Genomic DNA, 27,399 nt, shown 5'->3' with positions numbered 1-27,399 from the left:
CCGACTGTGGAGATGCTGGTGCCCATCCCGTCCTGGTTGAGAGCCCCCCATCCACTCCCAAGCCCCCCCCTTAGGGACCGCAGGCCGGGTCCCCGTCGGGGTGGACCTTCAGGTGGCGGGTGAACTGGGGCTTGTAGCGGAAGCGCTTGCCGCAGCGGCCGCAGCCGTAGGGCTTCTCCCCGGTGTGGATGCGCTGGTGCTTGACCAGGTTGGAGCTGACGCAGAAGCTCTTGCCGCAGGCCCCGCAGCGGAAAGGTCTCTCCCCGGTGTGGGTCCTCTGGTGCTCGATGAGGGTGGAGCTCTGGCCGAAGGCCTTCCCGCACTCCCCGCAGCGGTAGGGCCTCTCCCCGGTGTGGGTCCGCTGGTGGGAAGCCAAGTGGGTCTTCTTCTTGAAGCGCTTGCCGCACTGGCCGCAGGAGAAGGGCTTCTCCCCGCTGTGGGTCCTCTCGTGCTTGACCAGGTTGGAGCTGAGGCTGAAGGTCTTGCCGCAGCGGCCGCAGCCGTAGGGCTTCTCCCCGGTGTGGGTCCGGAGGTGCTTGACCAGGTTGGAGGTCCGCCCGAAGGTCTTGCCGCACTCGGGGCAGGAGTAAGGGGTCTCGCCCGTGTGGGTCCGGCGGTGCTCGGTCAAGGTGGAGCTCCTGCTGAAGGCCCGGGAGCAGACGGGGCAGGCGTAGGGCTTCTCCCCGGTGTGGGTCCGGAGGTGCTCGGCCAAGGTGGAGCTGCGGCTGAAGCTCTTCTGGCACTCCCCGCAGGTGAAGGGCCTCTCCCCGGTGTGGGTCCTCTGGTGCTCGATGAGGTTGGAGCTCTGGCCGAAGGTCTTGCCGCACTCGGTGCAGCGGTAGGGCTTGGGGGGCCTCCCGCCCCCCTCCAAGAGGCCCAGCAGGTTGATGAAGCCCCGTGGGCGACCACCACCGCGGGCCGGCGCTGCCGCACCTGGGAGAGGGGAGAGGAACATCCGTGGGTCACTGTGCAACCATGGATGGATGTTCTCCAAGGAGGAACATCTCCTGTGGGTCATTGTGCAACCATGGAGGGATGTTCCTCAAAGGAGAACATCTCCTGTGGGTCACTGTGCAACCATGGAGGGATGTTCTCCATGAAGAACATCTCCTGTGGGTCATTGTGCAACCATGGAGGGATGTTCTCCACGAAGAACATCTCCTGTGGGTCACTGCGCTACCATGGAGGGATGTTCCTTGAGGAGGAACATCTCCTGTGGGTCACTGTGCCACCATGGATGGATGTTCTCCAAGGAGAACATCTCCTGTGGGTCATTGTGCAACCATGGAGGGATGTTCCTCCAAGGAGAACATCTCCTGTGGGTCACTGTGCCACCACGGATGGATGTTCCTCCAAGGAGAACATCTCCCAGGTGGTTCTTTGCCCACCCTGCAGCAGAAGACACCCCCCGACCCACATTTTTCCCATTTTTTTTGGGGGGTGGGGGTTGGTTCCCCCCCACAAAAAAAGACCATCCCACCGGGATTGTCCCCGTCCCACCCCACCCCCAACCCTTTACCTGCGGGGGGGGCCCGTGGGGACGTCCCCGTCACCCCGCTCCTGGGGGGGACGCGCCTCCTCCTCCTCCCCCCCCTCCATCGGGGCGGCTTCGGGGGGAAACGGGGGGAAAAAGGGCAAGAAATGAGAAAAAAAACCAAAAAAAACCCCAAAACCACCACCACCCCCCAAAAAAACCCAAAAAAACCCCCCAAAACCCACCCCCCAAACAGGTTCTTTTCACCAAAATCAGGCGGTTTCTCCCCAAAATTCCACACCCCTCCCCCAATCTGGGAGCACCAGACCCGTTTTCCCCCTTTTTCACCCCAAAAAATGCAGCCCCCCCCCCTTAATTAAATCCCATCCCCCCCCACAGGAGGAAAATCCCAATTTCCCCCTTTTTTACCCCAAAACGCGCCTCCCCCCAACCCCCCCCACTCGAAAACAACCGACCCGTTTTCCCCCTTTTTCACCCCAAAAATAGAGCCCCCCCCCCTTAGTTAAATCCCAACACCCCCCCAGGAGGAAAATCCCAATTTCCCCCTTTTTTACCCCAAAACGCACCTCCCGCCCCAACCCCCCCCCCCCAACCTGAAAAAAAACGACTCGCGACGGACCCAATCCCGGCGTTTTTCGCCCCAAAACGGACAATGGGGGGGAGGGGGAGGGGAAAGGGGAGGAGGGGGGCGGGGTTTCCTGCCGCAAAGGCTCACGGGACACGCCATCCCCTCCCAGTGCTCCCGGTGCCCCCCCCAAATCCCTTCCCAGTGCTCCCAGTGCCCTCCCAATCCCTCCCAGTGCTCCCACTATCCCCCCCAATCCCTCCCAGTGCTCCCAGTACCCCCCCATTCCCTCACAGTACCCCACAATCCTTCCCAGTGCCCCCCCAATCCCTTCCCAGTGCTCCCAGTGCCCCCCCCAATCCCTCCCAGTGCCCCCTCCAAAACCCCTCCCAGTGCCCCCCCAATCCTTCCCAGTGCTCCCAGTGCCCCCCCAATCCCTCCCCAGTGCTCCCAGTGCCCCCCATCCCTTCCCAGTGCTCCCAGTACCCCCCAAAACCCCTCCTAGTGCTCCCAGTACCCTCCCATTGCCTCCCAGTACCCCCCCAATCCTTCCCAGTGCCCCCCCAATCCCTCCCTGTGCTCCCAGTGCCCCCCCAATCCCTACCAGTGCTCCCAGTATCCCCCCATTCCCTCCCAGTACCCCCCCAATCCTTCCCAGTGCCCCCCCAATCCCTTCCCAGTGCTCCCAGTGCCCCCCCCAATCCCTCCCAGTGCTCCCAGTATCCCCCCAAATCCCTCCCAGTATCCCCCAATCCCTGCCAGTGCTCCCAGTGCCCCCCAAAACCCCTCCTAGTGCTCCCAGTACCCCCCCATTCCCTCCCAGTACCCCCCCAATCCTTCCCAGTGCCCCCCCAATCCCTCCCTGTGCTCCCAGTATCCCCCCCAATCCCTCCCAGTGCTCCCAGTGCCCCCCCATTCCCTCCCAGTACCCCCCCAATCCTTCCCAGTGCCCCCCCAATCCCTTCCCAGTGGTCCCGGTGCCCCCCCCAATCCCTCCCAGTGCCCCCAGTGCCCCCTCCAAAACCCCTCCCAGTGCCCCCCCAATCCTTCCCAGTGCTCCCAGTGCCCCCCCAATCCCTCCCCAGTGCTCCCAGTACCCCCCAAAACCCCTCCTAGTGCTCCCAGTACCCCCCCATTGCCTTCCAGTACCCCCCCAATCCTTCCCAGTTCCCCCCCAATCCCTCCCTGTGCTCCCAGTTCCCCCCCAATCCCTACCAGTGCTCCCAGTGCCCCCCCAATCCCTTCCCAGTGCCCCCAGTGTCCCCCCCAATCCCTTCCCAGTGCTCCCAGTGCCCCCCCAATCCCTCCCAGTGCTCCCAGTATCCCCCCAAATCCCTCCCAGTGTCCCCCCAATCCCTCCCAGTGCTCCCAGTTCCCCCCCAATCCTTACCAGTGCTCCCAGTACCTCCCAGTCAGGATCCACAGCCGCAGCCTTCACTACTATTTATTGACGTGTTTTGGGGGGACCCTCCCCCTCCCCTCCCCACCCCCCCTCCCCCAGGAGGGACCCAGCGTCAGGGGTGGTGGGACGTTGGGTGGGGAGGGTCCCGGATGCCGGGGTCCCCTCTGGATGGGGGGGTCACGGGGAGGTTGGGGGGGGGATGACACATGGGGACACCCCCCCCCCGGCCTGGAGACCCGGCTGTGGGGCAGGAGGGAGGAGATGGGCGAGGACCTGGTGGTCCTTCCAAGGTGGAGACGTGGTCCTGGGCCAAGATGAGGATCTCAGGGTGGTCCTCATCCTCCAAGAGGAAGCCATGGCCTCGGGGCACCATGATGGACCTGGACCAGATGATGGAAGGTCCTCCAAGATGAAGCCATGGCCTTGGGGCACCACGATGGACCCAGATGAGGATGATGGATGGTTCTCCAAGATGAAGCCATGGCCTCGGGGCACCACAATGACCCCAGATCAAGACGAGGGATCCCCAGATGGTCCTCCAAGAGGAAGCCATGGCCTTGGGGCACCACGATGGACCCAGATGAGGATGATGGATGGTTCTCCAAGATGAAGCCATGGCCTCGAGGCACCACAATGACCCCAGATCAAGACGAGGGATCCCCAGATGGTCCTCCAAGAGGAAGCCATGGCCTTGGGGCACCACGATGGACCCAGATGAGGATGATGGATGGTTCTCCAAGATTAAGCCATGGCCTCGGGGCACCACAATGACCCCAGATCAAGACGAGGGATCCCCAGATGGTCCTCCAAGAGGAAGCCATGGCCTTGGGGCACCATGACGGACCTGGACCAGACGATGAAAGGTCCTCCAAGATGAAGCCATGGCCTTGGGGCACCATGACGGACCTGGACCAGACGATGGAAGGTCCTCCAAGAGGAAGCCATGGCCTTGGGGCACCACGACGGACCCGTCCCACGCCGAGGAACCTCACCCTGGGTCCTCAGGCGAGGTGGGTGCGCTGGTGCTTGCTGAAGGCCGAGCTCCACCCGAAGGTCTTGCCGCACTGCCCGCAGCGGTAGGGCCGCTCGCCGGTGTGGGTGTGCCGGTGCTCCAGCAGGTTGGCGCTCTGCCGGAAGCTCTTGCCGCAGTCCCCGCAGCGGTAGGGCCGCTCGCCGGTGTGGGTGCGCCGGTGCTTGGCCAGGTGGGAGTTCTGGCAGAAGCTCTTGCCGCAGAGCGGGCAGGTGTAGGGCCTCTCCCCGGTGTGGGTGCGCTGGTGCTGGATGAGGTTGGAGCTCTGCCGGAAGCTCTTGCCGCACTCGGTGCAGCGGTAGGGCCTCTCGCCGGTGTGGGTCAACCGGTGCTTGGCCAAGTAGGAGCCCAGGGCGAAGCCCTTGCCGCAGAGCGGGCAGAAATGGCGCCGGCCGGCCCCGTGGGTCCGCCGGTGCTCGGCCAGGTTGGAGCTCTGGCTGAAGATCTTGCCGCAGTCGGGGCACTTGTAGGGCTTCTCGCCGGTGTGGGTCACCTGGTGGCGGAGGAGCTTGGAGCTCTGGCCGAAGGCTTTGCCGCACTCGGGGCACTTGTAGGGCTTGAGGTGGGGGCGGCAGGCGCGGAGGTGCCGGGCCAAGCGGCAGCTCCAGAGGAAAGCGGCGCCGCAGTGGGGACAACCCAAGGGGGTGTCGGGCTGGTGGTGCCGCAGCCCGGCGGGTTGGGCGTAGGCTTTGCCGCAAGCTTCGCAACGGTAGGGTTTGGCGGCCGGGCCGTGGCGGCGTCGTCGGTGCCGGGCCAGTTGGGCGCTTCCTTCGAAGGTCTCGGGGCAGAGAGGGCAGGGGAAGGCGCCGGCGTGGGTCTGGCGGTGGAGGAGCAAGGTGCCGGCGTGGCGGAAGGCCCGCCCGCACTCCTCGCAGCGGTGGGGTCGCTCGGCGCCGTCGCCGTCCTTGGTGGCGGCGGCGGTGGTTGAGGTGTCTTCTCCATCCCCACCACCTCGTCCATCATCGCCTTCTCCACCACCACCTTCTCCATCCCTGCGTCCTCCATCCCCACCACCTTCTCCATCGCCACGTCCTCCATCGCCACGTCCTCCATCCACACGGCCTACTCCATCGCCACGTCCTCCATCGCCATGTCCTCCATCCACACGGCCTACTCCATCGCCACGTCCTCCATCCCCACCACCTTCTCCATCGCCACGTCCTCCATCGCCACGTCCTCCATCCACATGGCCTACTCCATCCCCACCTTCTCCATCACCACGTCCTCCTCCATCACCATGTCCTCCATCCACACGGCCTACTCCATCGCCACGTCCTCCATCCACACGGCCTACTCCATCGCCACGTCCTCCTCCATCGCCACCTTCTCCATCACCACGTCCTCCATCCCCGCATCCTCCTCCATCCCCACCTTCTCCGTCCCCACGTCCTCCATCGCCACCACCTCCTCCATCCCCGCCGCCCTCCCCGCCGTGCTGCTTCCTGCGGTGGCCGGCCAAAGCGGCCGGCCGGGGGAACCGCTGGCCGCAATCCCGGCAGCGGTGGCCGCCGTGGGCCCCCCGGCGGTGCTTGGCCAGGTCGGAGCTGACGGCGAAGCGGCGGCCGCACTCGGGGCAGCCGTAGGGACGCTCGCCCGTGTGGGTACGGCGGTGGGTGGCCAAGGTGGACTTGCGTCCGAAAGCCCGGCCGCACTCGGGGCAGCCGTAGGGACGCTCGCCGGTGTGGGTACGGCGGTGGTGGACCAAGGTGGAGCTCTGGCTGAAGCGGGCGCCGCACTGGCCGCAGCGGAAGGGTTTCTCGCCCGTGTGGGTGCGCTGGTGCTCCAGGAGGGTGGACCCCCGGCTGAAGGTCTTGCCGCACTCGCCGCAGGCGTGGGGCTTGGCGCCGGCGTGGCCCTTGCGGTGCTCCAGGAGGGAGGAGCTCCAGCCGAAGGCCTTGCCGCACTCGCCGCAGCGGTAAGGGCGCTCCCCGCTGTGGACCCGCCGGTGCTTCAGGAGGTTGGAGCTCTGGGCGAAGGCTTTGCCGCACTCGCCGCAGCGGTAGGGGCGGGGGGCTTCCTCCTCATCTTCGTCTTCCTCATCCTCCTCTTCCTCACCTGCGAGGGAGAGGGGAGAGGTCACCCCCGCCTCGCTTTCCCCGAACCCGCGCCGCCGAGGAGGACTCACCCGGTGGCAGCTCGGCGGCGGCGGCCGGTCCCGGGGGCGGCGGCGGTGGGGAGCTGTGGAGGAAAACGGGGTCGGTCGGTGGTGGCACCCGTGGGGACGTGGCCCCCCCGGGGTGGGGACGTGGGGGGGAGACGGTGGGGAGGTTGGTTTTGGGGTGAAGGAGGTTGGTCTTGGGACAAAGGAGATGCTGGGTGGTGGGTACGTCGTCTTGGGGGCACCATCTGGGGGACATTGGTCCTGGGGACCTTGGCCATAGGGTAAGGGAGATGCTGGGAGGTGGGAATGTCATCTTGGGGACATCGGTCTTGGGGACCTTGGTCCTGGGGACGTTGGTCATGGGGTGAGGGAGATGCTGGGAGGTGGGAACGTCGTCTTGGGGACATCATCTTGGGGACCTTGGTCATGGGGAGGTGGGAACATCACCTCGGGGACAACGTGGTGGCCCCGAGGATGTCCCCAGTGGCTGGGGTGACCCCCAGGGTGTCTAGGGTGGCCCCGTGTCCCCACCCCCCGTGTGTCCCCCGTCCCCACCTGGTGGCCTCGGGGTCCTCCAGCGGGAAGGGCCCGTTGCTGTCACCGTCCTCCAGGAACTCGGGGACCGACGGGGACCCGTCCTGCGGGGGGGGGGGGAAAAGGAGGGGGCAGGGGACACACGTGTCACACGCGTGTGCCCCCGGGGGGCAGATCCCGCCCCATAGCCCCCGTGTGTCCCCCCTATAATCCCTAGGGGGGGGCAGATCCTGCCCCATAGCCCCTGTGTCTCCCCTATGGGGGGCAGATCCCCCCCTATAGCCCCTATGGGGGGCAGATCCCGCCCCATTGCCCCTGTGTTCCCCCTGTGGGGGGCAGATCCCGCCCCACAGACCCCGTGTCCCCCCTGTAGCCCCTATGGGGGGGCAGATCCTGCCCCACAGACCCCGTGTCCCCCCCATAGACCCTATGGGGGGCAGATCACGCCCTATAGCCCCTATGGGGGGGCACATCCCGCCCCATAGCCCCCGTGTCCCCCCCATAGCCCCTATGGGGGGGTGGGGGGGGGGGCCGATCCCCTCCCGTCCCCCTTTGCTCACCTCCATTGTCATCGGTCGCGTCACCGCCTACGTCACGCGGTGGGAGGGGCGAGGGGGAGGGGGGGGGAGCTCCGAACCGGACGCCTGGGTCCTTCCCCACCCCCTCCTCCTCCTCTTCCTCTTCCTGTCCCTCCCCCTCCCCCCCCCCCTCCATTTCCCCCCCTTTCCTCTTCCTCTTCCTTCCGCTCGGACGTTCCGCCCCCGGTGAGTCCTCAAATCGCCGGGTTTCACCCCAAATCGGGGGGGAAGGGTGGGGGCAAATTAGCGTTGCAATTAATCGCCCTGCGCTAATTGCAGCCCGGGTCGTTAATTGCGATTTGCGGCAAGAACGGCTTAATTGCAGCTCCCCTTCCCCCGATAATTGCAATCGTCGGGATTTGCTGCATCGACCCCCCCTTCCCCCCCCCCCTTCCCCCGGCGTTAATTGCAATTAGCGGCGGTTAATTGCGTTAATTGCAAGCGGCTGAATTAATGGCAGTTATTCGCAGCGCCCGGTGCAGCTCCACGACTCGTTGCGCCTAATTGCAATTTACGGAGGGCGACTTAATTGCGATCGGGGGCATCCGCCGCGAACGAAGCCTTAAAAGCTCGTCGCGCGCTAATTGCGCTTAGCGGCGCCCACCCCTGGGCCCTTAATTGCAACACCTCGAGTTAACGGCCACCCGGAGAATTAATTGCAATCAATGATCAATCAATGGCAGCTCCCGTTGGCGACTCTTGAAACTCGTTGCGATGGGTTCAAATTTTGCGGCGTCGACCCGCGGCGTTAATTGGGACCCATCCAATCAACCGGGACCCATCCAATTAATTAACTGCCACCCATCCAATTAATGGCGATTAATCGGATTGATTAATTGCAGCTCGACGGCATCTGCCGCGGGGGCCGGAGCCCCTCGAGGTGGCCGCATGGGTGATCTTAACGTCCCGCCAACCCGAAGGAGACCCCAAGGGCGACCCACCCCACCTAATTAACAGCCCCCCGGGGCGGGGTTTGTTAATGGCGACCCGGAGAATTAATTGCAATCAATGATCAATGGCAGGTCCCGTTGGCGACTCTTGAAACTCGTTGCGATTGGTTCAAATTTTGCAGCGTCGACCCGTGGCGTTAATTGGGACCCATCCAATCAACCGGGACCCATCCAATTAATTAACTGCCACCCATCCAATTAATGGCCATTAATCTGGTTGATTAATTGCAGCTCGACGGCATCCACTGCGGGGGCCGGAGCCCCTCACGCTCGTCGCAATCGAGGCAGCCGCGTCGGCGATCTTAACGTCCCGCCAACCCAAAGGAGACCCCAAGGGCGACCCACCCCACCTAATTAACGGCCCCTCGGGACAGGGGTCGTTAATGGTGACCCGGAGAATTAATTAATGGCAATCAATGGCAATCAATCGTGGCACCCGTTGGCGAGTCTTAAAAAGTTGCCATTAGTTCAAATTTGCGGCGTCGACCCATGGCGTTAATTGGGACCCATCCAATCAACCGGGACCCATCCAATCAACTGCGACCCATCCAATTAATTAACTGCCGCCCATCCAATTAATGGCGACTGATCGGATTGATTAATTGCAGCTCGACGGCATCCGCCGCGGGGGCCGGAGCCCCTCGAGGTGGCCGCGTGGGCGATCTTAACGTCCCGCCAACCCAAAGGAGACCCCAAGGGCGACCCACCCCGCCTAATTAACGGGCCCCCGGGGCGGGAGCTAATTAGGATGCCAAAGGGGCCGCGGCAGCGCCCGGCGGAGCGGTACCGCCTGAAGTACAGCCGGCTGCGGCGGGCGGCCCGGGCCTTGGTCTTCGAGAACGGAGCCCTCTGCGACGAGGTGGCCCGGCTGGAGGCCAAGTGCCTACGGGCGCGGGACGAGCGCCGCTTCCTCCTCGCCCGCCTCCTCCGGCTGCGGGCCATGGCCGGCCCCGAGGAGGTCCCTGGGGAGGCGACCGGCCGCCGGCCACGTCGGGGCGGATGCCGAGAGGGAGGGAAAGACGGGGCGCGGTCAACGGCAGGGTCAAGAGATGGGTCGAGGCCGACGGGCTCCAGGGCAACTGGGCCAAGAGATGGACCGAGGGACGAGCCGAGGCCAACCGGGCCAAGAGATGGACCGAGGGATGAGTTGAGGCCAACTGGACCAAGAGATGGACCAAGAGATGAGTCAAGGCCAACTGGGCCAAGAGATGGACCAAGGGACGAGTCGAGGCCGACGGGCTCGAGGCCGGTTGGGTCAAGGGATGGGGGGAGGCCAACGGGGTGCAGAGAGGGTCCGGGAGACGGGTCCCGGTCCAACGGGCTGAGGGACGGGCCGAGAGACGGTTGGTGGGCAATGGGGCCAAGAGACGAGTCAAGAGACGGGCCGAGGCCAACCAACGGGCCCAGAGGCGGCCCCAAGCTGGACGTGCCGCCGACCGCCATCTTGAGGCCACCGGAGGACAACCCCAGCCCAGTTGGGCCGCCGGCCGCCATCTTGAGGCCGCCCCCCCACCGGCGCGGCGGGTCCTTGGCCTTGCCCTTGGTGTTGGGGCCCCTGACAGTGCACAGCCTGGGCGTGGGCGGTGTGGGGCCGGGGGCCATCTTGCCCCTGGGCTACCATAGCACCCGCCTCTTCGCCAGCACCCGCCGGCCGGCCCGACGCTGCCTCTACACTTGCCGGATCGTGGCCGGTCCCCGCTGCGAGATTGTGGCCGAGGACGAGCCCGGGAGGGTGCTGGTGGGCCCCACGCCCGACGTCTGCCATGGCCGCCTCCTCCAGGCCTTGGGGGAGGCCGGGGGGCGGCCTCGGGCCATACCACCGGCCCCCGGGGCCGGCGACGACTTCTTCGGCCTCACCCACCCCACGGTCCGGCAGCTCCTCCAGGGGGAGGCCGGGGCCTTCCTCCACCCCGAGGACGAGGATGAGGAAGAAGAGGAGGAGGAGGAGGAGGATGACGACGATGATGAGGACGATGAGGAGGAGGAGGAGGAAGAAGGGGCTGCCCCGGCCTTCGCCTACGCCGACATCTTCCTCGGCAGCCCCACCGGCTCCGACGAGTGACCCCCCATGCCCCCCAGTTCCCCAAATAAATGACCCCACCTTCTGCTGCCGCCATCTTTGTTTGGGATGGGGGGACACACACACACCTCACCCCAGGACTCCTGTGTGGGCAGGGTCCTGCTGCTGAAGCTCCTTGGGGTGGTGGTCTCCCATGGAAGAGGAGGAGGTGGTGGAGCCATGGTCAAAACAGGGGTTTATTGTCATCGAGGGGACAAGATATGGGGGGGGGTTGGGGGGAGGACATGACCCCCACCAATTGGTGGGGTCACGTCCACCACCCCCCACCCCCCCCGTGTCCTATTGGATGTTGTGGTAGAGGCGGACGACGTCGGGGCAGTCGCTCAGGGCCTGGAGGAGACGTTCCGCCTGCTCCCGCGTCTCCTCCGGCAACGTCACCCGGTCCCGGGGCAAGTACTCGATGGCGGCCGAGAGCGGGCGCAGCCCCGAGGCCTCCAGACGCTCCCGCACGGTCCTCAGGGCCGAGGTCTCGCAGATGAACTGTGGAAAGGGCCAAGGGTGGTTGGAGGTGGTCAAGAGCCATTGAGGATGGTCCGGAGGTGGTCAAGGCTGGTTGGGCATGGTCAAGAGAAATTGAGGACGGACCAGAGATGGCCAAGGGTGGTTGGGCATGGTCCAGGAATGGCCAGGGGTGGTTGGGGATGGTCAAGAGCCATTGAGGATGGTCTGGAGATGGCCAAGGGTGGTTGGGGATGGCCAAAGGACCAACCCCACCCGCTCCAAACCCAGCATCCACCGTCCCACCGCCCTTCCTCACCCACCTTCAGTGCCGGCTCCTCCTCTTCCTCCTCCTCCTCATCCTCATCCGGGCAGACGTCCTGGGCCCCGGCCTCCACCGCTGCCTCCAACGCGGCCTCCAAGGAGACGGGGTGGCCCCGAAGGTCCCGCGGCCCCACACGCACCACCCCCTTCTGCTCGAAGCCGTGTCGCGACCCCTCGGCCATGGTCCCCCTGGGGGGGATAAACCCTTCTCCACTCAGCCCCGGACACCGGGGGGGGGTCCCCAACATCCCCCCAACCCCGGGACCGACCCGTTGCGGCTGAGGATGAGGCGGACATCTTGCTGGCTGCGCCGGGGGTTGTCGGTGAGGACCTCCAGGAGAAGAGCTGAGCCACCGGGGCCACGGGCTTCGTAGAGCAGCCGGGACAACACTGCAGCCGATGATCTCTCCTGGAGCAGGGAAGAGGGGTGGGGTGGGTGGTCCTCAGGGGTCCTCCCCCCACCCCACCCCCCCAAAAAAGTTGGAGGGCTCGATCCCACCACCACCACCACCACCACCACCCCAAAATCTACCCCGAGGACCTACCGCGCCGCGGATGGCCGCCTCGATGGAGGCCTTGGGCATGTTCTTGGCCCGGCACTGCTCCACCACGTTGGCCAACTGGGCGTTGAGCGCCGGGTCCGGGCCCCCCTCTGTGGGGAAAAAAAAAGGGGGGGGGCGCGGGTGGGATCAGGGGGGGTTGGGGAGACCCTTCCCAAATCTCAGAGGATCTGGGGGGGGGGTTGTGTGTGTGTGGGGCGCATCCTGGGGGAGCTGGAAGGGTCTAAAGGGCATCTAAGATCCCGGAGAACCTCAAGAGATCCTGGTGAATGTGGTGCCAAGGGGACCTGGGGGGTGGAGAGATCCTTGGGGGGTGGCTGGGGGGGGTGTTGAGGGACCTCCAGGTTGAGCGGAGGAGATCCGCTAGGCTGCAGGATCCTGGGGAGCACCAGGGATGAGACAACCCTCCAGAAGGACCCAGGGTGGGGGTGATCTGAGAAGACCCACCTGGGATCCCACCAGCCCTAGAGGACCCACAAGGATTCCGCCAAGGCTAGAAGACCCGATGGGGTCCCACCAGCCCTAGAAGACCTGAGGGGGTCCCACAAGCTTGGGAACACACGATGGGGTCCCACCAGCCCCGGAAGAGCCAAGGGGGTCCCATCTACCCTGGAAGACCTGATGTGGTCCAACCAACCTTAGAAGAGCCAATGGGGTCCTACCAGCCCTAGGAGACCCAAGGGGGTCCCACAAGCTTGGGAACACACGATGGGGTCCCACCAGCCCTGGAAGAGCCAAGGGATTCCCACCTACCCCGCAAGACCTGATGGGGTCCTACCAACCTTAGAAGACCCGATGGGGTCCCACCAAACTTTGAAGAGCCAATGGGGTCCCACCAGCCCTAGAAGACCCGAGGGGGTCCCACAAGCTTGGGAACACACGATGGGGTCCCACCAACCCCGGAAGAACCGATGGAGTCCCACCAACCTTAGAAGACCCAATGGGGTCCCACCAACCCCGGAAGAACCGATGGAGTCCCACCAACCTTAGAAGACCCAATGGGGTCCCACCAACCCCGGAAGAACCGATGGAGTCCCACCAACCTTAGAAGACCCAATGGGGTCCCACCAACCCTGGAAGAACCGATGGGGTCCCACCTCCCCACCCCCCCCAGGGACCCCCGTGGTGGGGCTGGTGACGGGGGTCGGTGTCCTACCGCGGGCGGCCGTGCGCAGCATCATGCCGAGGCGCTGGAAGAGGCGGCTGCGAGCGGCGTCGCGCGGACCCTTGACGTTCTTCACCTTGGACCAGCGGTTGTGGCCGGCCCAGGAGGGTGACCCCACGTGCAGGGGGCGGCCGGCGGCCACCAGCCTGGGCCACCGGGCCAGGGCCAGGGCCCCCACCGCCGCCATGGGGCTGGGAGGGAGGGGGGAGGAAGGGTTTGGGGGGGGGGGGGTGTGTGTGAGGTGGGACCCAGGAATCTGGGGACCACCCCTCACCTCCCCCCCGAGTAGACCCAGGTGTTGGGACCCCCCCCCAGAGGACCCAGGACTCCGGGGACCCCCCTCCCAGAGGACCCCGGCATTGGGGACCCCCCCCCAAGTGGACACAGGACTCCAGGAACCCCCCCAAGTGGACCCCGGCATTGGGGACCCCCCCCAAGTGGACTTCAGCATTAAGGACCCCCCCCCCCCCCAGAGGACCCAGGACCCCGGGGACACACACCCCCCCCCCAGAAGACCCAGGAGTCAGGACTCTGGGGACCCCCCCCCCAAATTAGACCCCGGCATTGGGGACCCCCCCAGCGGACCCAGGACTCCGGGAACCACCCCCCCCAAGTAGACCCTAATGTTGGGGACCCCCCCCAAGTGGACTTCAGCATTAAGGACCCCCCCCACTGAGGACCCAGGACCCCAGGGACCCCCCCCCCCCCCCCCCCAGAAGACCCAGGAGTCTGGGGACCCCCCCCAGAAGACCCAGGCATTCGGGGACCCCCCCCAAGTGGACTCCAATGTTGGGGACCCCCCCCAAGTGGACCCCGAAATTGGGGACCCCCCCAAATGGTCCCCGGCGTTGGGGACCCCCCCCCAGCAGACCCAGGACTCTGGGGACCCCCCCAAAATGGCCCACCCCCCCAAAATGGACGCCCCCCCCCCCCAAAACTCACCGCCTCCCCCGGGTTCCCAATGTGTCCTCCCGGCCCCTCCCCCCTCCTGCCCTGCCGCAAGGGCTGATGGGTAACGCCCGCCCCTCCTCCCCTCCCCCCCGCCCCTCCCCTCCCCCCGCCCCTCCCCTCCCCCACCCGGCGGGGAGGTGTGGGAAAATGACGTCAGGGCGTGGCCACGCCCCCTTTACCACGGCGAGGGGGGAGGAGGCGCTTGTGCGGCAGCCCTATAGACCCTATGGGAGTGAGGGGAGGGCTGCACAGACCCCATAGCGCTTGTGGGGCAGCCCTACAGACCCTATAGGAGTGAGGGGAGGGCTGCACAGACCCCATAGCGCTTGTGGGGCAGCCCTATAGACCCTATAGGAGTGGGGGGGGTGGGCTGCACAGACCCCATAGTGCTTGTGGGGCAGCCCTATAGAACCTATAGGAGTGGGGGGGGGGGGGCTGCACAGACCCCATAGCACTTGTGGGGCAGCCCTATAGACCCTATAGGAGTGGGGGGGGATGTATGGACCCCATAGCGCTTGTGGGGCAGCCCCATAGACCCTATAGGAGTGAGGGGGGGGCTGCACAGACCCCATAGCGCTTGTGGGGCAGCCCTATAGACCCTATAGGAGTGGGGGGGGTGGGCTGCACAGACCCCATAGTGCTTGTGGGGCAGCCCTATAGAACCTATAGGAGTGGGGGGGGGGGGGCTGCACAGACCCCATAGCACTTGTGGGGCAGCCCTATAGACCCTATAGGAGTGGGGGGGGATGTATGGACCCCATAGCGCTTGTGGGGCAGCCCCATAGACCCTATAGGAGTGAGGGGGGGGCTGCACAGACCCCATAGCGCTTGTGGGGCAGCCCTATAGACCCTATAGCCATCACGGTGGTGTCCTCCTGGGCCACGGTGGTGTCCCCGTGACACTGACCGGTTGGTGGCCACCATCCTGACATCACCTCCAAGCCCTTGCAGATGTGGCCGTGTCCTGCCTCCCTCCCGTCCCCCCCCCAAAGGTCCCCAGGGTGGGGTGGGACGTTGTCCCATGGCTGTGGGTCACCGGGGGCGGGGTTTGGGGGTGACACAGCAGCTGGTGGAGAAAGGAGGGGTGGTGGCCGTGAGTCACCAGGAGCTGGTTCCTCCAAAGCAACGTCTGGTGAGGACCTGCCCTGTGACTTGTCCCCCCCCCCCCAACCCACCGGTGGCCCAGAGGATGGATGGTGATGGATGGATGGATGGATGGAGATGGATGGATGGATGGATGGATGGATGGGGATGGATGGATGGATGGATGGAGATGTTTGAGGATGGATGGATGGATGGAGATGTTTGAGGATGGATGGATGGAGATGTTTGAGGATGGATGGATGGATGGAGATGTTTGAGGATGGATGGATGGATGGATGGATGGATGGAGATGTTTGAGGATGGATGGATGGATGGAGATGTTTGAGGATGGATGGATGGATGGATGGAGATGTTTGGGGACCGAGTGATGGACAGATGGAGAAGTTCGGAGGTGGGTGGCCAGACGGACACCCCGCCTGCCTTGTCCCACCCCCGTGGGGGGGGTGGTGGTGGGGGGGGGGAAGTTCCCTCACCGCAGGGAGGAGGTTGTGGGGCCCCAGACGGCGGTTCCTCCTGGGGCGTGGGATGGACTCGCTTCCCTGTTGGGGACCGTGGTGGGAAGTTGATGTCACCCTGAGGCCACCAGAGTTCTGCAACCGGGGGGGGGGTGGGGGGGGGCAGGGTGACCCCCCCCCCGACCCTGTCCCAAATTGAGCTCTTCTCCATCTTACCCTCTCCCTTTTTGCCCTTTTCTCCCTCGTTTCACTCTCTCTCTCTCCCCACCCCCTCCAGCTCCATTTTTACCATTTCCCCCCCAAAATTCCTGCCCCTCCCTCCCTTTCCCCCACCCCCCCCCCCCCGCACCCCATTTCCTTCCCCTCCTGCCCCAAACTTCTGCTTTGTTGTCCCCCCCCTCCGTCTCCCGTCATCTCCTGCCCAGACATGGAGCCCCAGGTTCTTCTCGCCTTCCTGGGGGCAGGTGGGTGCCAGGACCCCCCCCAACCCCGGGGGTGGGTGTGGGGTGACCCCCGGATGGGGGTCCTGAACCCTCTCCCCCCCTCAAATCCCCCCCCCCCACTAAATCCCCCCGCAGTCCTGACCTCCTGCCGCGGCTCCGGGGTGGACGTGGAGACGGCGACCGTCTTTCGGGGGGATGCCGGCGGGGCTTTTGGGCAGGCGGTGGCCCAGTTGGGCACCACCGATGACGGCGGGTAAGGTGGGGAGGGGTCCGGGGAGGGTGTCCCGTCCCCCCCCCCCCAAAAAAAATAAAAGCCTTCCCCTCACCCCCCCCTTTTTCCTCCCCCCGACCCTCGACAGGGTCCTGGTGGGCGCCCCGTTGCAACGTGGTGCCGTCGACCAGAAGGGGAGGATTTACCGATGCCGGTACCGCTCGGGGACGTGCCAGGAGATCCCTGTCACCGGTGAGACCACCCTCCCCCCACCCCCTCCCACTCCCCCACCCCCCAAAAAACCCCTTCCTGGCTCCCTGAGGAGGATGGTCTCACCCCATCTTCTCCCTAGGACCCCCGGGGGCCGTCAACACCTCCATGGGATTAGCGTTGGCTTCTGGGGACACCAGGGCCCTGGTGAGTGGGGGGGTACAAGAGGGGGTGAGGGTCGGGGGGAGGGGGGGTTCACCCCCAAATTGGGCCAACCTGGGTAATGTCTGTGTGGGGGGGGGCGGGCGGGGGTTCCGCCCTGAAATCAGACAGTCTGGGGAGAAGTCATGGAGATGGCGCCCAAATTTGGCCATTCCGGGGTGTCCTCAAGCAGGTTGCACCCCAAATTTGGTCTTCCTGGGGTGTCATCAAGGAGGTCGCACCCCAAAATTGACCATTCTGGGTGATATCAAGGGGCTTGCACCCAAAAATGGTCTTTCTGGGGTGACATCAAGGAGGTTGCTCCCCAAGATTGGTCCTCCTGGGGTGATATCAAGGGGATTGCACCCAAAAATAGTCTTCCTGGGGTGATATCAAGAAGGTTGCTCCCCAAGATTGGTCTTTCTGGGGTGACATCAAAGGGCTTTCACCCCAAACTGGTCCTCCTGGGGTGACATCAAGGAGGTCGCACCCCAAAATTGGCCATTTTGGGTGATATCAAGGGGATTGCCGCCTACCCGGATGTGGTCACCCTGGGTGGTATTTTTGGGGTATACCCTGGGGGTCATCCCCCCTCCCCCCACCTCCCCCCCCCATCCTGGGCTCTGCTGATTTTGGGGTGTCCCCCCCACCTTTCCCCAGGCGTGTGGCCCCACGGTGCCCCAAACCTGCGGGGAGAACATCCACCTCAACGGCTTCTGTGTCCTTCTTGACACCAACCTCCAGCAGCTCCGGCACATCCCAGATGCCCCACGAGGTACAGGGCATGGGGGTGGGGGATGTCACTGGGGGAGGGGGACACATTGGGGACATTCTGGCCCGGGCTGTCCATGGGGAGGTCCCCATGGTCCCCCCTTACCCCCCTCCCCAAAGAGTGTCCCAAGCGTACCTCGGATTTGGTGCTCCTCATCGACGGCTCGGGCAGCATCAAGCGCCAGGACTTCTCCAAGATGAAGATCTTCATTGCGGAGGTGATGAAGCGCTTCAAGGGCACTGACACGCAGGTACCACCCCCTCCCGCTGCCACCAGTGACCCCAAGTTGGCCAAGGGGGTATCACCTTGGGGGTGGGGGTGTGTGGTGTTGTGTCTTTGTGTCTCCGTTGACACGTGGCTCCTCTCAAGGGGTGACATTTTGGGCTGCTCTTCCCCTCTTGGCAACGGGGTGGCGTTTTGGGTGGGTGGTTGCTACTGCGGTGGTTGTCTCCGGATCTCCAACGTGTTCCCCCCCCCACATTGTCCCTCCCCTGGTGTGTCCCATCTTCCCCCCCCCCCCCCCCCCCCCAGTTTGCTCTCACGCAGTTCTCGACCGATGTCGTCAACCACTTTGACTTCAACACCTTCCGGAGGTCCCCCAACCCCATCGCGCTGGTGGATCAGGTGCAGCAGCTCCGGGGTTCCACCCGCACTGCCACCGCCATCTGGGAAGTCCTGTGAGTCACCCCCAACCCCACCTCAACCACCCCTGACCCGCCCCCCCCCCCCCCAGCTCCCACCTGCCCTGGGGTGAAGAGTGACCCTCATCCTTCCCCGGCACAGGACGCAGATGTTCATCCCGAGCAAAGGGGCTCGAGAAGGTGCCAAGAAGATCCTCATCGTCATCACAGACGGGAAGAAGTTCGACGACATAATGGAGTACTCAGAAGTCATCCCTTTGGCCAACCAGATGGGGGTCACCCGCTACGCCATCGGGGTGAGGGACCTGCATGCCCAAAGCCACCCCCCCACCCCCCCCAAGCAAGGAGCCATCCCAAGAACATCTGTCTGTCCTTCTACAAACATCTCTGTCTGTCCATCCATTGCCAAACATCGCCATCCAGCCATCAACACCTCCAGCCGTTCCTCCGTCTACAAGAACCTCTGTCCATCTCCAAACATCTCCAAGCTTGCCCATCCATCCACCCATGCCCAAACATCTCCATCCATCCATCCATCCATCCACCCATGCCCAAACATCTCCATCCATCCATCCATCCACACACCCACCCGTCTCCAACCATCTCCATCCACTCTAGTCCCATCTGTCCATCCCTCCCTCTCCAAAGACCTGTCCATCTGTCCTCCCGACCATCCTTCTCTGGCCACAGGTGGGTGACGCCTTCTGGGACCCCGCTGCTGCAGCAGAGCTCCACACCATCGCCTCTGAGCCCAGCAAAGAGCACATCTTCCAGGTGGACAACTTTGACGCCCTGCAGGGCATCCAGAAACAGCTGCAGGAGAAGATCTTCGCCATCGAGGGTACTGGGGGGCCAGGGGTGGCCGAGGGGGCGACTGGTGGCCCCCGCTCACCCCCGCCTTCCCCCAGGCACCCAGTCCGCCCACAGCAGCTCCTTCCAGCTGGAGATGGCCCAGGAGGGCTTCAGCGCCCTGCTCACCCCTGTAAGTGTCCCCCGGCCACCCAAGACCGTCCCCAGGCCCATGGGGGGTCCCTGGGGCAGGACTGAGGGCTCTCCCCCCCACCACTGCCCCCTCCCCATCTTTGCTGGGGCAGGAGGGGCCCGTACTGGGAGCGGTGGGTGCCTACGACTGGTCCGGAGGGGTCTTTGTCTACGGTGAGAGCAAGGAGACCACCTTCGTCAACGTGTCCCGAGCCGCCGGGGACATGAACGACGCCTACTTGGGTGAGGGGGGCCTGGGACGGGGAGGGACGGGTCCCCACCAGGGTCCCGGGGATGGTGGTATCCCCTGTGAGGGTCCTGGGGATGTCGGTGTCCTCTGGAGGTGTCCCTGTGTGGGGCCGGGGACGATGGGTTCCCAGGAGGTTCTTGGGGACATGAGTCTCTGGCGAGGGACCCCCTGAGTGTGCTGGGGACATCGGTGTCCTCACAATGTTCCTGAGGTCATTGGTGTCCCCAAGAGGACCTGGGGGATGTTGGTGCTCTCACGAGGATCCTGGGGACACTGGTGCCCCCATGAGGTTCTTGGGGGTGTTGGTGCCCCCATGAGGATCCTGGGGATGTTGGTGCCCCCATGAGGATCCTGGCGACACTGATTGCCCCATGAGGTTCTGGAGATGTTGTTGCCTTCATGAGAATCCTGGAGATGTCAGTGCCCCCATGAGGTCCTGGTGACACTGGTGCCCCCACGAGGTCCTGGAGAAGTTGGTGCCCTCATGAGGATCCTGGGGACACTGGTGCCCCCATGAGGTCCTGGGTGTGTTGGTGCCCTCATAAGGATCCTGGGGACACTGGTTGCCCCCACGAGCTCCTGGGGCCATCAGCGTCCCCCTAGGTCCCCTGGGGCCGCGTTCCCCACTGACCCCTGCTGTCCCCAGGCTACGCGGCCGAGTCCCTGTCCCTGAGGGGCCACCGGGCGCTGGCGCTGGGGGCCCCCCGCTACCGCCACGTTGGCCGCCTCCTCCTCTTCCAGCTCCGTGGCCCCCGGGCTGCCTGGGAGCTCCTGGCCGACGCCACCGGGACGCAGGTACCCTCGGAGACACCGAGGGGGTGGCAGGTGGTGGGATGGGGAACCCCCCCCCGGCCCACCCCCACGGCTGCTTCTTCTCCCCCAGGTGGGCTCCTACTTCGGGGCGTCCCTCTGCGCCCTGGACGCCGACGGGGACGGCTCGGCCGAGGTGCTGCTGGTGGGGGCCCCCATGTTCTATGGGGCCGGCAGCGGGGGCCGCGTGGCCATCTGCCCCCTGCCGCCCCAGGTAGGGGACCCCCCTCCCACCCCACCCCACCCCAGCTGGTCCCGGGACGGGGCGGGCAGAGGGGGGCACCCAGCGCCTGGTGTCCCCCCAGGAAGGGCAGCTGCGGTGCCAGCAGACGCTGCAGGGACAGCCCGGCCACCCCTTGGGGCGCTTCGGGGCCAGCCTGGGGCGCCTGGGGGACGTCGACGGGGACAAGTGGCCCGACGTGGCCGTGGGGGCCCCGCTGGAGGACGAGGAGCGGGGGGCCGTCTACATCTTCCGCGGGGAGAAGGGGGGCGTCGCCTCCCAGTACAGCCAGGTGAGACCCGTCTTCTTCTGCTCCTGGGGGTGGGGATGGACCGGGTCGTGGGGACATCCTGGGTGCTGGAGAAGCCTTGGATGCTGGAGAGGTCCTGGGTGCTGGAGGCATCTTGGGTGATGGAGGCATCTTGGGTGATGGAGACACTTTGGGTGCTGTACGTGTCTTGGGTGGTGGAGTCGTCTTGGGTGCTAGAGATGTTCTGGGTGCTGGAGGCATCTTGGGTGGTGGAGCCGTCTTGGCTGCTGGAGATGTTCTGGGTGCCGGGACACACCTTGGGTGCTGAAGATGTCTTGGGGGCTGGAGGCGTCTTGGTGCTGGAGAAGCTCCAGACACCCACGATGTCCTGGAAGCTGGAGACGCTCCAGCTCCTGAAGATGTCCCAGGCGCTGGGAACGTGGTGGGCGCCAGAGACCTCTCACCTGCTGGGGCCCCTCTGTCTCCCCAGCGCATCCCGGGTGCCCGTTTCTCCAGTGGCCCACGCTACTTTGGCCAGGCCATCAGCGGTGGCCAGGATCTGACGGGGGACAGGCTGCCGGACGTGGCTGTGGGCGCCCAGGGACAGGTCCTGCTGCTCAGGTGGGCCCGAGGAACCCACCTGGGACCTTCCATGGCCTGGGGGAGGCTGTGGCCACCACCAACCCCCCTCCGGTTGTCACTGCCAGGTCCCAGCCGCTGCTCAAGGTCCGCCTGAGGGTGGCTTTCCAGCCCCAGCAGATCCCCACGGCCGCCTTTGACTGCCAAGAGGAGGAAGCGCTCAAGGGGGAAGTGGCCAAGTCCACGATCTGCTTCCTCAGCACCAAGAAAACCCCTGACAACTTTGGTGAGACCTCCCAGAACTCCACCTGGACTCCCAAAGCATCAGCAGGTGTCCCCAGGACCCCCCCTCAGAAGTGTACATGGACCCCCCCCCAAACCCTTTTCCTGTCGATCTGTCCTTCCAAAGCCCCTCCAGGTATCCCCCAAGCCCCACCGAAGTCCCTGTGGCCTCCTAAATCCCCTCCAGTTGTCCTCAAGACTCACCAGAAGCCTCTCTGGCCTCCCAAAGCACCTCCAGATGTCCTCAAGATCCCCAGTCCCCCCTCCAGATGTCCCCAGGTCCCCCAGAAGCCCACATGGCCTCCTAAACCACCTCCAGATGTCCTCCAGGGCCTCCCAAAGCCATCGGGCTGTCCATCTCCCCCTTCCCCACCACCCCGAGGACCCCGCCACCCACCCTCACCTCCCATTCCCTGCAGGCAACCAACTCTCCACCACCCTCCGGTACCAGGCGGCCCTGGACCCCGGCCGGGCCATGGTCCGGGCCGTCTTTGCCGGCAGCGGTGCCATCCACAACGGGACCCTCCAGCTGGGCGTGGGCCAGAGGTGCCAGACCTTGGCCATCGCCTTCACGGTGGGTGTGGGGAAAGGTCCTGGTGGGGAGGTCCTGGGGGTGGCCCCAGCCCACGGCGGCCTCCTTGGGGACACGGTGGTCTCTCTGCACCGGGCAGGGGTGCCCCCGGGACACGCTGACCCCCCTGGTGCTGCGCCTCACCTACAACGCCACAGGGGACCCCATCAAGGTGGCCGGGGGCCTGCGGCCAGCCTTGAGCAAGGACTCGGAGATGGTGGCCGTGGGCACGGTAGGGGCTGGGGGACACCCCATGGCGGTGGGGTTTGGGGTGGGGGGAGCGATGGTGGGGCGTAGGGTTGGGGAGGTGTGGAGGGATGGAAGGAGAGGTGGGATAGGGGGAGGGAGGGGTGGATGGAGGGGTGGATGGATGGAGGGAGGGAGGGAGAGATGGAGATGGATGGAGATGGATGGACAGACGGATGGATGGATTGAGGGATGGATGGAGAGGTGGGATGGATGGATGGATGGATGGATGGATGGATGGATGGATGGATTGATCAAGGTAGGGATGGAGAGGTGGGATGGATGGAGGGAAGGAGGGATGGAGGGAGGGAGCGGTGGAAGGAGATGTGGGACCAACAGAAGGACAAGAGGAAGAAAGGACAGATGGATCCACGGACAGAAGGGAGGTAGGATGGATGGACAGAAAGGAGGAACCAAGGGAAGGTGGGACGGGAGGAGGGACAGACACACGGACAGGAAGGAGGAAGGACAGAAGGATGGAGGCGAAGGTGGACAGAGGGGTGGAGGATGGACGGACGGACACCTGGAAGGACACCCATGTGTGGGGGGGTTGGAAGGCCCAAGGAGAGGCCGGGTGGGTGGGCAGACGGACAGAGGGTGGTCGAGGGGTGGGAGGGGGCATGAGGGGGAGGACGGACAGACGGCCGGCTGGCCGGGGGACAGAGAGACGGACGGACAGGGTGTCTCCTCAGCTGCCCTTCGAGAAGGACTGTGGTGACGACAACGTCTGCATCGACGACCTCCAGATCTCCTTCAGCTTCTCGGGGTAGGTCCCCCCGGTCCCTCTGTTGGGGGATACCCACGGACACCGGGGTCCGCCCCCCACCTCCTCCCACCCCCTCTGTCCCCCCTCCCCAGGCTGGACACCATCGTGGTGGGGGTGACCGACACGGTGGACATCACCATCAATCTCCGCAACCGCGGGGAGAACTCCTACGGGACCACCGTCCAGCTGCAGCACGCCGAGGCCCTCTCCTACCGCAAGGCCGTGGTGCTCCAGGTACCCCCAGAACCGAGAAGACCCCCCAGAAGTCCCCAAGACCCTCCTGAAGTCCATTTGGCCTCCTAAAGCCCTCAAGACTATCTACAAGTTCATGTGGATGCCCAGCTCCTCTCCAGATGTCCTCAGGATTCCCCACAAGGCCCCGTGGCCTCCTGAACCCTCTCCAGATGTCCTCTAGACCCCCAGAAATCGATCTGCCCTCCAAACCTCCCTGTCCACACGTCCCCAAGACCCTCTATAAGCCCATCGACCTCCTAAACCTTCTCCAGATGCCCTCAAGACACCCCAAACCTCTCCAGATGCCCTCAAGACCTCCCAGATCCGCATTTGCCCACCCAAAGCCCTTCCAGGTGTCTCCCAAGCCCTCCAGAAGACCGTGGATCTCCTCCAGACCCCCAGAAGCCTCTCTGCCCTCCATCCCTCCCCTGACCCCCCCCAGCTCTCCTTGCCCACCCCCGTCCCCACCCCTCACCCCACCCCATGGGACGTTCTCAGTCCTCCAGGAGGTCCGTGTCCCTGAACTGCAACTCGGAGCCGGCGCAGGGACCCTGGCGCAAGACCCTCTGCCTCGTCAGCCACCCCATCTTCCACCCCGGCGCTGAGGTACGGGGGGGTCCCCGGTGTCCCCGCATCCCCCACCCCCCCGGGGACATCGCCCGGAGGTGACAATGGGGCACCTTGTCCCGCAGGTCGTGTTCACCGTCACCCTGGACGTGCCCCACGGCGCGGAGCTGGGGCCCGTGTTGGAGGTGGTGGCCAATGCCACCAGGTGAGGGATGGGGGGACACGGGGGGTGCGGAGGGGACGATGGGGGGTGTGTGTGTGTTGGGGGGCAGGTGACCCCTGTGACAACCCCTCTGCCACAGTGACAACGGGGCGCCGGGCGGCCGGGGGCAGGTGGCCCAGATCCCGGTGAAGTTCGGCGTCTTCCTCGTCCTCACCAGGTGGGGGATGCCACCACCCCCACAGCCCCCCCGGGCCACCCGTGTCACCCGCCCCCTGTCCCCACGCTCCCAACGGGCCACCAGCCCCTGTCCCCAACCCCCCCCGTGCCAGCCCCATGTCCCCTGTCCCCAAGGTGCCACCAGCCCCATCTCTCTGGTCCCCAAGGTGCAACCCACCCCATGGCCCCTCTCCCCAAGGTGCCACCTTCCCCTGTCCCCCATCCTTGATCTGTCACCTCAAGCATCCCTTGTCCCCAAGGTGCCACCAGCCCCTCTCCTTGGTCCCCAAGGTGCCACCAGCCCCATCTCTCTGGTCCCCAAGGTGCCACCAGCCCCATGTCCCCTCTCCCCAAGGTGCCCCCAGCCCCATCTCTCTGGTCCCCAAGGTGCCACCATCCCCATCTCCCTCACGCCCCCCGTGCCAGCCCCGTGTCCCCAGGCCCCAATGTCCCACCCCCACATGCCGCCATGTCCCCAGGAGACCTCTACCCCGTGTCCCCGGTCCCCAAGGTGCCCCCACCCCCGTGTCCCCACTCCCCTTCCGTGTGTCCCCCGCTCTCACCCCCCGCCATGTCCCCCCCATGTCCCCCCCCCGCCCAGCGCCCCGGACTCCACCAAGTACGTCAACGTCTCGACGCGCCCGGAGGCCCCCCCCAGCGCCCCCGTCACCCACCACTACGAGGTGAGGGGGGAGGGGTTCGGGGGGGGGGGGGGGGCGGGAGTGGGTCGCTCCCAGACACCTGGGTCCCCCGTCCCGCTATGGGGGGGGGGGGTTGCGGGGGTCCCGTCCCCACCGTCCCCCTCCCCGCGGCAGGTGAAGATCTTGGGCCAGCGGGGGCTCCCCATCAACGTCACCTTCCTGGTCCCCACGGCCCTGGGGGGGACCCCGCTGTGGGACAAGGTGGGGGTGACCCCCAAACAGGTAACGCCCACCCCCCCCACTCCCCCCTGCCACCCCAAAAGGGGGCTCACCCCCATTTCTGCCCTCCAAAAGGGGGGTGACCCCCATCTGCTGCCCCCTCCCAAAGCGGGGGCAGCCCAGGAAGGGGGTCCCCAGAACTGGGGTCCCCCCACTTCCCCCCCCATCCCCCCACCCCCCAGCAGGAGCTGGTGCAGTGCCGGGTGGGGGCCGAGCACCCGGGGGCCCCTGACGTCCCACCGGATCTGCAGGAGCTGGTGAGTGACGCACCCCCCCCAACCCCCCAACTCCCGGGGGGTTGGTGGGAAAGGGGGTGACCCCAGCCCCCCCTCACCCTCCCCTCTGTGTCCCCCCTCCCCCCCAGGACTGCCCCGTGGCCACTTGCCGGGAGCTGCAGTGCTGGGTCCCAGAGCTGGACCCCCCCCGGGCCCTGGGGTTCAGCCTCGGGGGGAGCCTGGCCCTGGGCTGGATGGCGACGGTAAGGGGGCAGCTATGGGGCAGCCGTGGGGTGGCTGTAGGGTAGCTGTGGGGCAGCCGTGGGGTGGCCAGGGTTGGGGGGCACCCCGCGACCCCCCCATGCCAAGGGGCAAACCGTGGCTGGGGAGGGCACCCCGAGCCCCACGGGGCTCCCCCTGTGCCCCACGGCTGCCCCACACATCTCTGTGTGTGTGTGTCCCCCAGACCCGTCAGCCCAAGGTGGTCCTGAAGAGCTCGGGGAGGGTCCTCTACGATGTGGGGCGCTACCAGAACAGCGCGGGGGGGGCTCAGCTCCAGGTGCGCCCGGACCCCTGGGTTCCTGGGGGGTTGGGGGGCAGTGGGGCTGGGGGGTCCCAGGCGCCTGGGTCCCGGCGGGGGGGGTGTGGGAGTGTCTGGGGGGGTCCCGGACACCTGGGTCCCTGGGGAATGGTGGGGTGGGGGGGACACCTGGGTCCTGGGGGGGCCAATGGGAGGGTCTGGGGGGTCTCGGACGACTGGGTCCCGGGGGGGGCGGTGGGGCTGAAGGGTCTGGGGCGGGGGGGGGTTGTCTCAGACGCCTGGGTCCCTGAGGAATGGTGGGGTGGGGGGGATGCCTGAGTCGCTGGGGGGAGGTCAGGGGGTCTTGGGGGGGTCCCGGACGCCTGGGTCCCTCGTCCATCCCTCCCCTCCCCCCCCCCGCAGGTGCAGACGGAGGTGGAGCGTCTGGAGACCCCCAACCCCCTGCCCCTCATCCTGGGGGGCAGCGTGGGGGGGCTGCTGCTGCTGGCCCTGGTGGCCCTGGGGCTCTACAAGGTGAGGGGAGGGGGGGGGCGAGGGCTGGGGGAGGGGGGAGGGTGGGGTGGGCTTCCTCCCCCCCTCCACCCCACCCTCACACTCCCCCCACTGCCCCCCCCCCAGATGGGCTTCTTCAAGCGCCGCTACAAGGAGATGATGGAGGGCGGCGAGACCCCCACTGCCCCCCTGGGTGACCCCCAGGGGTGAGGGATACCCCCACCCCCGGGACGCCTGGGTCCCCCCTGTTGGTGTTCACCCCGATGCCGGGGTCCTTTTGTGGGGGGGCATCACCCGAACACCCGGGTTCCCTCTGGGGCTCCCCCTCATTAAACCCCAAGTGGCGAAAGCTCCCTCCCTTCCCCCCCCCCTGTGTCTCGGTGTCTGCAGTGGGACCCAGACTCTTGGGTCCGCCGTGGGGCAGGGCTGGATGAGGCACCGGGGGCAGGTTCAGGGCATTTATTGCTGGGTGGGGGCCCCCGAGTGGGGTGGGGGTGTCCCCCCTATTTCTCGTAGCCCGTGGGGAGGGGGTTGGTGTGGGGGTTGTGGAAGAGCGTGTGGTTCCCGTCGCCCCACGGGAATGGCTGTGGGGAGAGAGGGAGATGGGGGTCAGCGGTGTCAGCCCCCGGCCTCAGACCTTCTCCCATCCCATGGTGCCCATCTACCCCGGCCTCAGACCTTCCCTACCCCATATCCCCCCCCCCATGGTGCCCATCTACCCCGGCCTCAGACCTTCCCTACCCCATATCCCCCCCCCATGGTGCCCATCTACCCCAGCTTCAGACCTTCTCCCCCCACATGGTGCCCATCTACCCTGGCTTCAGACCTTCTCCCACCCCATGGTGCCCATCTACCCCAGCCTCAGGCCTTCCCTACCCCATATACC

The 27,399-nt window shown here is 65.8% G+C and overlaps 5 protein-coding genes across 5 annotated transcripts in view; 2 read left to right on the top strand and 3 right to left on the bottom strand.

The window, feature by feature from the left end:
• Nucleotides 1-70: 70 nt before the first annotated feature.
• On the bottom strand, nucleotides 71-7,699 carry LOC141478204 (uncharacterized). Its single transcript, XM_074167316.1, is given in 6 exon segments — nucleotides 71-844; nucleotides 4,455-5,389; nucleotides 5,930-6,547; nucleotides 6,618-6,670; nucleotides 7,149-7,231; nucleotides 7,688-7,699. Coding segments are annotated over 6 exon segments (2,475 nt in total).
• Nucleotides 7,700-9,403: 1,704 nt separating this feature from the next.
• TBRG1 (transforming growth factor beta regulator 1) lies at nucleotides 9,404-10,760 on the top strand. Its single transcript, XM_074167315.1, has one exon. It carries the CDS (start codon nucleotides 9,404-9,406, stop codon nucleotides 10,715-10,717), a length of 1,314 nt encoding a protein of 437 aa, XP_074023416.1. The 3' UTR covers nucleotides 10,718-10,760.
• Nucleotides 10,761-10,886: 126 nt separating this feature from the next.
• On the bottom strand, nucleotides 10,887-14,211 carry TACO1 (translational activator of cytochrome c oxidase I). Its single transcript, XM_074167318.1, has 6 exons — nucleotides 14,165-14,211; nucleotides 13,214-13,413; nucleotides 12,043-12,149; nucleotides 11,767-11,906; nucleotides 11,497-11,686; nucleotides 10,887-11,215 (listed from the first exon to the last, which is right to left on the bottom strand). The coding sequence occupies exons 2-6, from the start codon at nucleotides 13,407-13,409 to the stop codon at nucleotides 11,015-11,017; spliced, it is 834 nt and encodes a 277-aa protein (XP_074023419.1). The 5' UTR covers nucleotides 13,410-13,413; nucleotides 14,165-14,211; the 3' UTR covers nucleotides 10,887-11,014.
• Nucleotides 14,212-16,159: 1,948 nt separating this feature from the next.
• Nucleotides 16,160-26,723, top strand: LOC141478202 (integrin alpha-M-like). The gene is given in 30 exon segments (XM_074167314.1): nucleotides 16,160-16,196; nucleotides 16,311-16,443; nucleotides 16,535-16,638; nucleotides 16,739-16,803; nucleotides 17,458-17,572; nucleotides 17,689-17,819; nucleotides 18,101-18,246; nucleotides 18,353-18,506; nucleotides 18,901-19,051; nucleotides 19,119-19,192; nucleotides 19,305-19,434; nucleotides 20,088-20,236; nucleotides 20,325-20,465; nucleotides 20,557-20,763; nucleotides 21,212-21,342; nucleotides 21,429-21,586; nucleotides 22,002-22,156; nucleotides 22,254-22,385; nucleotides 23,092-23,165; nucleotides 23,258-23,399; nucleotides 23,898-24,005; nucleotides 24,092-24,171; nucleotides 24,269-24,346; nucleotides 24,947-25,028; nucleotides 25,161-25,268; nucleotides 25,448-25,522; nucleotides 25,630-25,743; nucleotides 25,947-26,039; nucleotides 26,424-26,534; nucleotides 26,640-26,723. Coding segments are annotated over 30 exon segments (3,462 nt in total).
• Nucleotides 26,724-27,016: 293 nt separating this feature from the next.
• LOC141478201 (integrin alpha-M-like) overlaps nucleotides 27,017-27,399 on the bottom strand; it is a 10,700-nt gene continuing 10,317 nt past the window's right edge. The window contains exon 29 of the mRNA XM_074167313.1: nucleotides 27,017-27,097. Within this exon, the coding sequence (XP_074023414.1) occupies nucleotides 27,017-27,097 (81 nt within the window). The remainder of the gene's footprint in view (nucleotides 27,098-27,399) is intronic.

The sequence above is a fragment of the Numenius arquata genome, unplaced genomic scaffold (assembly GCF_964106895.1).
Source record: "Numenius arquata unplaced genomic scaffold, bNumArq3.hap1.1 HAP1_SCAFFOLD_667, whole genome shotgun sequence".
Taxonomy (NCBI): Eukaryota; Metazoa; Chordata; class Aves; order Charadriiformes; family Scolopacidae; genus Numenius; species Numenius arquata.
Note: the sequence above shows the minus strand (reverse complement) of the source record. Positions and strands in the feature narration are given on the sequence as shown.

Bases quoted from the DNA above. Each gene is read 5' to 3' on its own strand.
- TACO1 (XM_074167318.1), bottom strand. From the start codon at position 13,409: ATGGCGGCGGTGGGGGCCCTGGCCCTGGCCCGGTGGCCCAGGCTGGTG. The intron at 12,150-13,213 runs GTAGGACACCGA...TTTTCCCCACAG, and splicing joins GCTGCGCACGGCCGCCCGCG to AGGGGGGCCCGGACCCGGCG. The intron at 11,687-11,766 runs GTCGGTCCCGGG...TATCCCCCCCAG, and splicing joins CTCATCCTCAGCCGCAACGG to GGGGACCATGGCCGAGGGGT.
- TBRG1 (XM_074167315.1), top strand. From the start codon at position 9,404: ATGCCAAAGGGGCCGCGGCAGCGCCCGGCGGAGCGGTACCGCCTGAAG.